The following is a 13,148-nucleotide window of genomic DNA, read 5'->3' on the forward strand; positions in this document are numbered from 1 at the left end:
ATCAATGTGCGTTTAAAAATCTTAAGCAAGTCAGCTCTTTCAGGCTGTGTGCACACGTTGCGCTTTCTTTGCTATAAAAACGTGATTAAAAATGCATAAAAAACACATACATATGCATCCTATCACTTAGAATGCATTCTGCAATTTTTGTGCACATGAAGCGTTTTTTTTTTCCGCGTAAAAAATGCATCGTGGAAAAAAACGCAGCATGTTCATTAGTTTTGCGGGGGTTTTTTTGCATTTTTCCCGCTATATAATGCAATGGGAAAGCTCCGGGAAAAAAACGCAAAAAAAAAAATGCGGAAAAAAAAAAAAAAAAAACAACATGCGGTTTTCTTGCAGAAAATGTCCGGTTTTCTTCAGGAATTTTCTGCAAGAAATTCTTACGTGTGCACATACCCTGAACCATTCAAATGAATGTGAAAAACAACAAAACGCATACAAAACCATTCATATTTTAAGCAACGCATTTCCTGACAGCATTGGAATTTGCAGCAAGAAAAAATCTGCTGAAAATACCAAACATGTGCATATACAACTGGGGTATGTTTATACATGGGTTTTTTTCTACAGCTAAAACTTTCAATCTTGGCAGTAAAAACATACATATATATTATATATAATTTTAGGGCAAGTTCACACTAAGCATGTTTTTCTTGAGTTATTTTTTTGCAGCAGTCTTGGCATGCAAGATTTGTATCCTGTGCACTTAAAGTTTAGTGTTGAAGGGAAAAAAAAGTCCTATTCCACTTCCACAGAATCAGGTTTTAGCATTTAAAAAAAAAAAAAAAAGGCAGCAAAACATGATACCTTTCAACACCCATTCAAATCAACCGCTAAAAACAGTGACATACGGTACTCTATTGTCCAAAAAAAAAAAAAAAAAACCCATACAAAGCACAAAATAGTGATGACAAAAAAAAAACTGTGTGAATGATATTTCTGAAATCTCATAGGCTTTGCTGGTACTCTGAGGGTGCGTGTCCACTGTCCGGATTACCTGCAGATTGAACGCTGCGTACAGCGTAGTGGAGGGGATTTTATGAAATCCAATCTCCACTATGCGTGCAAACACGCACCCGGTGGCCCTGATTTAAGGACTTGCGGCTCGTCTTTTTAGAAAGCAGCATGTCCATTTACCTTGCGGCGACACAGCGTTGCCACAAGGTAAAACACAGGGCCCTATGTGTGGGGTGCGGAGATTCCAGATGTGTGCAATGAACAGATCCTGAATCACCGCACGTTCAGAAGGGGGCGGCGCTGTGGGCGGAGCGAGTTTTCCGCTCCGTCCAAAGCGCCGGCAATCCGCAATGTGGAACCTTACCCTTAAACTCAGCTGAAAATTAGCATAACAAAAAGCAGCAAAAACACTTAGTGTGAACTTAGCCTTATTCACCAAAAACGCAAAAAAAAGCAGCACAAAAGTTATGTTAGGTTTTTTAGCACACTGCTTTTTTTTTTTTTTTTTTTTTTTTTAAATTGGTGTGAAAACCGCTGCAAAATTACTGAAAAAACTGACAAGCTACAAATTTGCAAAAAAAGATGCAGCGCTCAAATTCAGTCATGAAAAGCCAGGACTTATGCCTTTATTGCAAAATGCAGCTATTTTTCAGCAGAAAAAGGCCTCATGCTACGGTCTGTCACTCAGCACGAGGCCTTTTTCTGCAGTAAAAAAGACAGTAGTCACACTAGAGATTTAAACAATTGGTCCAATTTTGTTCCTGGAAAGTCAGACGAGTGTAATGCGTTTTTCATGAGAGTACAATCCGATTTTTCACACCTAGTATTCGATTTACATCCAAATACAGTGCGATTGCAGATTGCAATGTGATTTTAACATGAGCTTTTACATAGAGCAATTATTAAGATTGCCAAAGGTAAATAAACCCCATCTAAAGACTAAAAATTAACTTTTTATCAGACTATTTAAAGGAAAAAAAAAAAAAAAAAAAAAACTTTTAAAATCTGCTTAGTCAGTAATGTTTTAGGATTATACTGCTTCTTATCTTAATATCTCAATTAGGTATTCTATCCTGAAAAGGAAGTCTTCTTGATATGCAGAGATCACATCATACTGGGACCATAATTAAATACCGACAACTAATATCTCATTTTAGGATTAGGATTTAATGGCGTTACCGATAATCATATAATCCCATTTGAAAATTCCCTATAACCATACTAACTAGCTATTAAAAAAAGCTCCTAAGCCTCACCAACATGTTTCACCAGCTAGACTGGCTTCATCAGGGGGTTGAGGCTATAAATTTAAATAAACTATCTATTCTGTGTGTATATACTGTATGTAATCCATCTATTCTATCCTGTTGGCTCCTGCTGTGATTTTACAGTACGTGGCTGCTAAACTGCTGTCTTTCTTTTATCCATGTAATAAATATATTTTCAAAGGAGATCGGTGTATAAAAACCGGACAGCACTCGCCTGCCCGAGTGTTGTGCGACTTTTTCTCGCACCCATTGACTTCTATTGCGGGATGCAATCCGATTTCAATCGCAGCATGCTGAAAGTTTTTTCCAGTCCCATTGTAATCTGAGCTGGAAAAAAAACCGCAGGTGAACACAATGATAGAATAACATTGGTCTGAATGCAATCCGATTTTTTATTGGATTGTATTCGTCCAATTTCATCGCAAGTGGGAATGAGCGCTAACGCTGACAACAGAAAATGACATTTGGCATAGCTGTCAAAAAGGAACAGAACTCTAGGTCATCCAATGGGTCCCATCAGTGTTATCAGAGCTTCTTTTAACGTTTGTTCACACATAAGATTAGAACAGTCATAACATTTCTGTAAACAGTGAGAATAAGGTTTGTACAGAACCCATACACATGCTGCAGAGACCCAATTCAGAGCAATGAACTTCTGAGAAATGTATTTAAGAAAAATATTTGGAATTGAGAGTCCTCAGTGGTTGATAACTTTTAATGGCTAAAGGTACCTTCACACTAAGCGACGCTGCAGCGATACAGACAACGATGCCGATCGCTGCAGCGTCGCTGTTTGGTCGCTGGAGAGCTGTCAAACAGACAGCTCTCCAGCGACCAACGATGCCGAGGTCCCCGGGTAACCAGGGTAAACATCGGTTTGCTAAGCGCAGGGCCGCGCTTAGTAACCCGATGTTTACCCTGGTTACCAGTGTAAAATGTAAAAAAACAAACAGTACATACTCACCTTCGCGTCCCCCGGCGTCCGCTTCCTGCACTGACTGAGTGCCGGCCCTAACAGCAGAGCGGTGACGTCACCGCTGTGCTGTGCTTTCACTTTACGGCCGGCGCTCAGTCAGTGCAGGAAGCGGACGCCGGGGAATGCGAAGGCGAGTATGTACTGTTTGTTTTTTTACATTTTACACTGGTAACCAGGGTAAACATCGGGTTACTAAGCGCGGCCCTGCGCTTAGTAACCCGATATTTACCCTGGCTACCATTGTAACATCGCTGGTATCGTTGCTTTTGCTGTCAAACACAACGATACACGGCGATCTGACGACCAAATAAAGTTCTGAACTTTAACCAATGACCAGCGATATCACAGCAGGATCGAGATCGCTGCTGTGTGTCAAACTCAACGATATCACTAGCCAGGACGCTGCAACGTCACGGAATGCTAGCGATATCGTTTAGTGTGAAGGTACCTTAACTGAAAAGATGGCAACAAATTGAATAGAATGTAAGTCTGCAAGGACAGGGTCCTCTCCCCTCTGTACCAGTCTGTCATTGTAAATTTGTTTACTGTAAATGATATCCAACGCTGTACGGAACCCCTTTCTCATGTATAGCACCATGGAATTAATGGTGCTATATAAATAAATAATAATTGTAAGCTTTCGAGACTACTCCGGTCCCTTCATCAGGCATAGACTAATAGAAATTCTGAAGAATCACATATTTATGCACAACACAGAAAAATGCCATAGACAAGACAGGTGACGTGAAGCAGAACTACCATTATGTGAGTGATAAACAGTTATGTCCATAAATATTGCAACAGTTCATAGATAAGGCGTGTGAATGTTTTGTTGTCCTCTGATTGGGGTCTGGTTCTACGTTATGTCTATTTTCATAATGTAGCACCAGATCACCCGCAGAAACTGACACAGACACATGGCGTGTTTTCCAGATCTACAGCATGTCAATTTCTCTTGTGGGTATGCATACGGATTTCCCCCATATTGCATTAATGAGGAAAACTCACGTGTAAAAAACAAATGCATGTCCCCTAATTTGCATAATAGGTGCAAAAATGATGCAGGCATTTTGCAGTGCCAAAACCGCAGCAGATCCTGAACACAACCCCTTTAAGAAACCTCATGCGCACACTGCAACAAATATCCGCAGGGTTATCTGACCAGCGCTGTGGGTATGATATGCACTGCATGTCATGTAGGAATATATGTGTGAACACATACCGTACCTTAAAGGGGTTATCAAAGCAAAATAAAACTGTAGTAGCCAGATTAAAATTTCAGAGATATCAGTTGTAGATTTCTAGGTTCATTAACTACTTGGCTTCTGGGATTTATCGAGCCTCCATCTACAACACTCCAATAGTTTTGCCATGCTGCCAGAGCGCTGGTGTCTTAATTTCTATTTAAATGATAATTAGCCAAGACACATCAACCATTGACTTCTGATTAAACTTTTTTCCTACCTTTTGTTTTAAAAGCAATAACTTTGTTTTTTGATTTGCTGGACAAGTTGTAGCTTTCAATGACAACATTCATTTTACCATATAATGTGCTTTTCATTGTGTGGTATACATACATCACTTAGGCTGGGTTCACATTGCGTTAAAGCAGCCCGTTCAACGCATAAGTTAAACAGACTGCGTTAACGCAAGTGCCGAAATTCGATTGCGCTAGCGCAGATAGAGCTAGCAGATGCTCTATCTGCGCTAGTGATGACAGACCGGAAACGCTGCAGCCCACGTCCCAGGGTCCATCACTTAATGACGGCACATCGCTAGCGCACGCCCATTTTGACATGCGTTGGCAATGCGCCCGAAATAGGGGTTAATAGCGGTGTAACGCAGTCCGTCTAACAGACTTTAAAACGTAATGTGAACCCAGCCTTAGAAATAGGACTCTCCAGGTTAGTAAGGTTATGGCGATACCAGATGTATTCTTTTTTTTTTTTTTTTTTTTAGTTAAAAAATAAATTATTTACAACATTGATTAAGTTTAAAATAGTTGCCATTTTCTAAGTCCTGTAATTTTTCTGTTTTTCCGTCCATGGAGCTGTTTGAGGGCTTGTTTTGCATGACGAGGATGGTTTTTTTATTAATAAAATTTTGGAGTGCAAATTACTTTTGAGCACTTGTTATTATAGTTTTTTGAGAAGGGGGTAATTAAAAAAAAAAAAAAGCAGCAATTGTGGACTTGCATTTTTTTTTACTTTAATATACATTTCAAATACTTTTATATTTTTTTTGGGGGGGAAAGTGATAAATGTTTGTTTTTTTTAAATTACCGTACTTTATTTTTTGAATGGGGAAAAGGGAGTGATTAAGGCTACGTTCACAATCGCGTTGTGCGCCGCAGCGTCGGGTGCTGCAGCGTCGCCGCATGCGTCCCTATATTTAACATGGGGACGCATGGACATGCGTTGTGTTGCGTTTTGTGACGCATGCGTCTTTTTGGGTGCACACGTCAGGGCGCAGAGGACGCAGCAAGTTGCATTTTTTTTGCATCCAAAATCATACAAAAAAAGGACGCATGCGTCACAAAACAATGCGTTTTGCATGCGTTGTGTCGCCGACGCAACACACAACAACGCAAATGTGAACGTAGCCTTAGACTTGTATACACTTTAACCCCTTAGTGATCATCAGCATGTCTTTTTACTGACCTGCGATATAAGAAACTAGCCTTCCCATACAGGTGACACTTCAGCAGCTGTCTGCTGTACATCATAGCCAACAACTTGCTGCATCACTCACAATCAGTGTTGGTACAGATTATGGTCATTTAACCCCTTAAATGCTGCTGTCAGTAATGACTACAGCATCTAGCTGGTTAACAGTGTGGGGGCTCCCTCTTTAACCCCATGGGCACCCTGATATCTTCATCTTGTGGTCATGTTTGCTTTGGCAATTAATGGCCATATAAAGTCTGCTGGCTACAGCGGCCTGTTCAGAAGTTATCAACATTTAGATGGTAAAAATAAACTTCTTCATTCCTGTTATGCAAATTTGCATTAATTCCTGAAAAGCACCTGAAGGGCTAATAAACTACCTGAAAACAATTTTGAATATATTGAGGGGACCCGTTTTTAAAATAGTATCAGTTTGGGGGGGGGGGGGGGGGGGAATCCAATATATAGGACCCCCAAAGTCATTTCAAAACTTAAAGGGAACCTGTCAGCATCGGCCATCACCTTTCAGGGCTGATATACAGCATTCTATAATGCTGTATATCTGCCCCCAACCTGACCTGTAAGGGTACGTGTCCACGTTCAGGATGGCTGGCGCTTTGGAGGTAGCTGAAAACTGGCTCCGCCCAAAGCTCCCCCCCCTTCTGTAGAAGCGATGATGCCGGATGTGTTCATTGCACACATCCGGAATCATCGCACCCCATACATCGTCGGCGCAAGGTAAACGGACATGCTGCGTTCTAAAAAGACGCGCCGCATGTCCGGAATCGCAGGGCCGCCGGGTGCATGTTACCACGCATAGTGAAGACGGGATTTCATAAAATCCCCTCCACTATACTGTAACATCTGGACGCTGCGGATTGAACGCTGCGGCTCCACGCAGCGTTCAATCCGCAGCTATTCCGGATGTAAAACGGCCCGTGGACACATACCTAAGAGAAGAAAAATAACTTATTATACTCACCTGGGGGGCGGTAAGGTCCAAAGGGTGTCGCTGTGTTAGGTCCGGCGCCTCCCATCTGCTTGCTACGTGTGGATGATGCGTCTCCTCGGCACCTACGCAGGCGTACCTCTCCGACCTGTCGAGGGCAGAGCAATGGTACTGCAGTGCGCAGGCGCTGGGAAAGGTCAAAGAGCCCCCAGCACATTCGCACTGCAGTACTTTGCTCTGCCCTCGACAGGTCAGAGAGCTACGCCTGCGCAGGAGACTGCGTGGGTGATGAAGGGACGCGTCATCCATAAAAAGCAAGCAGGACGACGGGGACTGTAAGGCCATGTTCACACTTTGCGGTTTTTACCGCGGATCCGCGGCGATTTTGATGCTGCGGGTCCGCAGCAGTTTCCATAGCGTTTACATTAACATGTAAACCCTATGGAAACTGCAAACCGCAGTGCACATGCTGCGGGAAAAACCGCACAGAAACGCAGCGGTTTACAACCCGCAGCATGTCACTTCTTTGTGCAGAATCGCAGCGATTCTGCACCCATAGGAATGCATTGAACCGCTAACTTCCCGCATGGGGCTGTGCCCACGATGCGGGAAGTAAGCGGATAATGTGCGGTTGCTACCCGGGGTGGAGGAGAGGAGACTCTCCTCCAGGCCCTGGGAAGCATGAATAGTGTAAAAAAAAAAAGAATTCAAATAAAAAATGATGCTATACTCACCTCTCAGCGCTGCACGCAGCCGTCCGGTCTGGTTGCTGTGCGAGCAGGACCTGCGGTGACGTCGCGGTCACATGACCGTGATGACGCCCGGGTCACATGACCGTGACGTCACGAAGGTCCTTCTCGGTACAGCATCTTTGGAACTGGAGCGCCGCGTGCAGCGCCGAGGAGATCGCAACGTCAGAGGGTGAGTATAACCATTTTTTATTATTTTTACCATTACTATTGATGCTGCATATTGCTGCATATGCAGCATGAATAGTATAGGAGTAATCCCGCAGCGGAAATCGCAAAACAAACCGCGATAAATCTGCAGGGATAACCGCATCGGTTTTGCCCTGCAGATTTATCAATTCCGCTGCGGGAGAACCCGCAGAGCACGCCGCAGAGTGTGCACATAGCCTAAGAAGATAGGAGGCGCCGGACTAAGACCAGCAACAACCATCAGACCGGACCGACCCGTAGGCGAGTATAATAGTTATTTTTCTTCTCTTACAGGTCGGGTTGGGGGCAGATATACAGCATTATATAAGCCCTGAAAGGTGATGGCCGTATCTCTTCTTAGCCAAACTTGGTGACAGGTTTGCTTTAATAGGTCCCTTAAATAAAATACTGTATTTTGCGGTTTATAAGATGCACCTCAAATTTTGAGGAGAAAAATATGAAAAGAAAACACTTTTTTAAAAAAATAAATAAAAAATAAAATGGTGGTGCTTGTTACAATCCATGCGTCTTATTGCTTACCGAGGGTGGTAGCTGCGGTAAAGCAGGGTCATGGTTAGCGGAGGCAGGAGTGGGGAGATGCTGCGGACCCCAGACTGGGAAAAAGGGGTGTTCGGATGTCCGACACTGCAGGTGTTCGGTTGTGAGGGGGCTCCGCCGACATTCTGTGAAAGCTGGTAGCCACCGTACTTCCATGGTTTTCTTTGCGGTGGACTCTGGGAAAATGGCTGATGGGGGCCGCATGCATGTCAGATGAAGATCTTGGTGCTGAGATTTTATCTCCCGAGATCTCAGTGCAGAGATTTCCATCTGTGCATGCTTTCCCGGAGTCCACTGCATTGTAAATCATGGAAGAGCAGGGGTCCCAGGCTTTCAGAAAATGGCAGTGGGGCCCCAGCACCACCGAACACCCGCAGTGTCGCACCTCAAACACCCCTTAATCCCAGCCTGCGCCAACGCGCCACTTTTGCCTCCACCAGCAGCAACCCTGCTCCACCACAGCCAGTAAGATATGTTCGAATAATAAGACCCACCCCCATTTTCCCCCCAAATTTTGGGGAAAAAAAGTAAATGTCTTATAATCCGAAAGATACGGTAAGTTTAGTAAATTTCCTTGGAAAAATGTAAAAGTACTGTTAGAATTTTAGAATATTTAAAAATGTAACAAAATAAAACAACATTTTACGAATGGTGCTGATGTAAGGCAGACATGAGGGAAATGTTATTTATTAGTGTTTCTGTGTGACTACCTGTATTAAAAGGAATAATCATCCAAATTTCAAAAAAATGCTAATTTAAATTTTTGTAAAGTTTCTGATATTTTCATAAATAAATAAATGCAGAAAATATTGACAAATTTACCACCATAAAGTACAATATGTTATGAAAAAACAATCACAAAACTCTTTAGCCCCCTTATGGGACTTAAACCTCCTGTGACTGTTCAATCACATACTATAATACAACAGTATTTTGAAAAGGGTGTGATTCCAGTTCTTCTTTGAAGCCCATCCTCTGGCTGAGCTTCACAGGAAGACAAATCCCACCAAAAGACAACATCTGCAAGGAGTTAGTATGTTCTCCCCGTGTTTGTGTACATTTCCTCCAGGTTCTCCGGTTTCCTCCCATGCTCCAGACATACTTAATAGGAAATTTAGATTGTGAGCCCCAATGGGGACAGTGATGATGCGGATGTCGTCTGTAAAGCGCTGTGGAATGGCGCTATGTGAGTAAAATAAATGGCTGCCATGACAACCCACGGCTCAACACAACCACATTGGCGTCAGTGATTGACTGCACGGTCCAAATAGATCGGAAAGGAGCTCCAGCAACTGCTGTTAGAGACAGATGCCAACTAAGGCTGGTTTCACATTTGCATCTGTGCGCACGGCGTTTGATCCGCATGCATCAAGCGTACGTATATTTAACATGGTGTACGCATGGACATGTGTTCGCATGCTTTTGCGTACGCATGCGTCTTTTCGCGACGAAGGCAGCATGTTGCATTTTTGGAGGCGTCAAACATCAGTCAAATATGAGCAGGCATGCGGATGAGTGTGTTTAAAAACATTACTGTCTATGGGAATGCATGTCCTTGCGTACGCATGCATTCGATGCACTTGCGTACTTCGGACTGCACATGTCCAGGAACTGATTGAGACACGCCCTCCTGGAAATATCAAACGCATGCGCATAAAAAATGCAAACGCAGGCAAAAAAACTAATACAAACGCATGCACAAGCAGCGTTTTTTTGCAGTCGTGTGTAAGCTGATGCGGATAAAAAAAAAAACGCTGCGTAAACATGCGTTTGTATATGCAGATGATACGCTGAGCACATATGTGTAAATGTTAACTTATCATAGTGTTCATAGACATAAGACGCAGATTCATGGTCGATAAAAAATTACAGGTAAATATTGTTATGCAGACACACATTTAAAGGGACATTCTGGCGCTGATCACTTTTACATCAAGAGGTAAGAAGCAATGACTACATTGTGACAGCAGATGCCTACCAGAAGATATACACAATTGATACATACTGATTGTGTGCATCATGCAGCGTCTGTTGTTCACCTCTCAATGCGGAAGTGGCAAGAGTTTGTATGGGATCATTTATTTTTGTTCATAGAATCGAAGAATATATAGTCAGATATACCCCACTCCTAAGGGTATGTTTCCACGTTCAGGAACCGCTGCGTGTTTGACGCTGCGTAGAGCCACAGCGTCCAGATGTTACAGCATAGTGGAGGGGATTTCATGAAATCCCGTCTCCACTATGCATTAAAAGACGCATGCAGCAGACCCGCGGAAACGGACGGCGTGTCTTTTCAGAACGCAGCATGTCCTTACAATGCTCAAACAACGCATGAACAAAGCAGGTGACCTGCCAGTGACCTCAGGCGCAGATTTGGTGCAGATTTTACCTGCGTAAAATTCTGATGCAATCCTGAACGTGGACACATACCCGAAAAGGTACAGCCCTGCCTTTTCTCTACTGGTCTATGCCGATGTAGATGGCATGAATTGCGGAACCCGGTGATTGGCTGCAGCGGTCACAAGGACTTTGGTTGCAGCGATGACCTCACAACAAGCCAAAGTCCACATCAGCGGGAGTGAGGCAGCGTGGGATCGGAAAAAGAAAAGTACTGCAGAATAAGGGTGTGTGTGTGTGTGTGTGTGTGTGTGTGTGTGTGTGTGTGTGTGTGTGTGTGTGTTAACTCTATTACACACACCATTAAATGACAGCAGGCAAAACGATAAACATTGACAAATTAAGTCTTTGGAGGTCTAAAAAAAAAAATGGTTTTAGGTTAAGATCAAACATTTTAATCAAGTTTAGAATAACGTGTACGGCCCGAGCCACAAAAGAAAAAAAAAAATGAGTTAACTTGCAGACACCGACACACTTCACATGTCTAGCACTGTGGGAGACAACAATGTGACAACAGCAGCCAGGAGTTGTGCATATATATTAATTATAGTCATATTAAACCGCAAAAAAGCAGCTAATAAAATAAAGGACTGTGTGGATTCGGAGTCGTTGCCCCGGCGCCCCAGACTGATCCCAGCGCCCCAGACTGATCCCAGCGCCCCAGACTGATCCCAGCGCCCCAGACTGATCCCAGCGCCCCAGACTGATCCCAGCGCCCCAGACTGATCCCAGCGCTCCAGACTGATCCCAGCGCTATCTGCCCCCAGGGGGAGGGGAGCACTGGGCAGCACTGACAGCTCCTATATCGCCCGGGCGGGCAGCTGCTGGACTCCCAGCCATCCGTCCATATCCAGTTTCCCCGGGTAGGATGACACCAATAATAACACACGGAGGAATCCCCTCCGCCCGGGACTCGCTGGCCGCACACTGCACCGCACGCAGCGGCATCCTCACTCACACCTACCGCGCTCCGCACAGGGCCGCGGTTGTCATGGTTACTGCCTGCTGAATGGACCTGTCACTAGATTAACGCCTGCGGTGCCGGGCAGCCCCCAGTGACACAATGTGGGGGATTCCCGGAGACCCCAGGCCGCCGCCGCTCCGTCTCCTCCAGTCCGGTATCGGCTGCGGGGCCGCCATCTTTATCACAGCTGAGGAGGGAGAGCTGTCATCGGACGGGAGGGGACATGACATAGTAGGGGGGCACACCGACACAAACGAGACTCACATTTAACCGCCCGCTCGGTGGTGGAGTGTTTACCGTCCTTGGTGGACATGGCTCAGGCTGCGGGGCCTCTCCCGGCTGTAGTGACTCCGCGGCGGCCTCCTCCTCCTAGTGGCTCCGGCTCTTTTTCAGGGAGGGAGAGGCGAAGGGAGGGGGAAAGGAGGACAGAAGCGGGGCACAGCTAGAGCCTGGCGGTAGCGGCTGCTGGCAACATGGCGGCGGCAGCGCAGACTCTGCGGCTCACACGGCGGCGCGGGATGGGGGTTGTCCCGGCCCAGCATGCACCGCGACGGCTGTCCCTCAGTCACAGGGGACTGGGGAGGCGGCGGGAGGAGCGGGTGATGGATGGGGACGGTGTCTGCAGTGTTCACACGGCGCGGCGTCACCTCAGGCTGCTGCCAGTCTGCCTCAGTGCGTTATAGCAGCTGCCCGCGGCGACCAATCACATTCCAGCTCTCATTTTCTGTCCTGGTTAGTAAATGCAAACAGTGATGTGATTGGTTGATGTGCCGCTCAGCACTACACCATGCCTTCCAGTCAGGTGCAGGTGTGCCACCAGACAGCCGAGTGCGCCAGGAAAAGCCCCGGATGTACTCTACACAGGGTGTGTTCACACTGCAGCGTTTTCCACTGTTTGAGCAGATTTGGTAATCTGCTAAATGGTTAAAAAAAAAGTAGAATGGTGACACGTCCATGTTCTTTTCTGCTAGGAAGACGCTCAGGACGTTACAATACAGGTCGATGGGACAGGAGAAGAAACCCCGTGCATCTCTTTCAGAAGTTTGTCTTCATTAAATAGATACAATTAAAAAAAAGGCAACAGAAAAAATGCTAAAATTCCCAGAGGAAAGGAGCGATTCCTAAAGCATCTTCTGCTGGGAAGGTGACATTTTTTACGGAAAAAAAAGACACAGTGTGAACATATCCTAAAGGGTGATTCCCATTTCTGCCTGTCATGGCCAAGACGGAGGTGACGGGCGGAGGCGGAGGTACCACAACCACCAAGCGCTGCTGCCCTACACTGTGGGTCCCATAGACATGGACGGGCAGTACAGAAACGGAGTTGGACAGCGGCTGCACTGCTGGAGTAACTCCTTCCAGAAATCCCATTCACTTCTACGGGAAGTATGCAAACCATCCTATCCTATTGCCCATCTCCAATAGAAAGGAATGGGATTGATGGAAACAGAGTAGCATGGCCATGGCTGCAT

The 13,148-nt window shown here is 45.2% G+C and overlaps 1 protein-coding gene across 15 annotated transcripts in view; it reads right to left on the reverse strand.

Moving 5' to 3' along the window:
- Positions 1 to 12,324, reverse strand: part of PPP3CB (protein phosphatase 3 catalytic subunit beta) — a 79,021-nt gene extending 66,697 nt beyond the window's left edge. For 4 of the 15 annotated variants that reach the window (XM_077259062.1, XM_077259060.1, XM_077259061.1 and 1 more), the window contains exon 1: positions 11,974 to 12,163. In XM_077259062.1, coding sequence (XP_077115177.1) covers positions 11,974 to 11,989 — 16 coding nt within the window. In that variant the 5' untranslated portion in view covers positions 11,990 to 12,163. Of the gene's footprint in view, positions 1 to 11,676; positions 11,866 to 11,940 lie in introns of those variants that run through there. The other 11 variants (XM_077259067.1, XM_077259063.1, XM_077259059.1 and 8 more) reach the window with 10 other exon arrangements.
- Positions 12,325 to 13,148: the final 824 nt, after the last annotated feature.

The sequence above is a fragment of the Ranitomeya variabilis genome, chromosome 4 (assembly GCF_051348905.1).
Source record: "Ranitomeya variabilis isolate aRanVar5 chromosome 4, aRanVar5.hap1, whole genome shotgun sequence".
Taxonomy (NCBI): Eukaryota; Metazoa; Chordata; class Amphibia; order Anura; family Dendrobatidae; genus Ranitomeya; species Ranitomeya variabilis.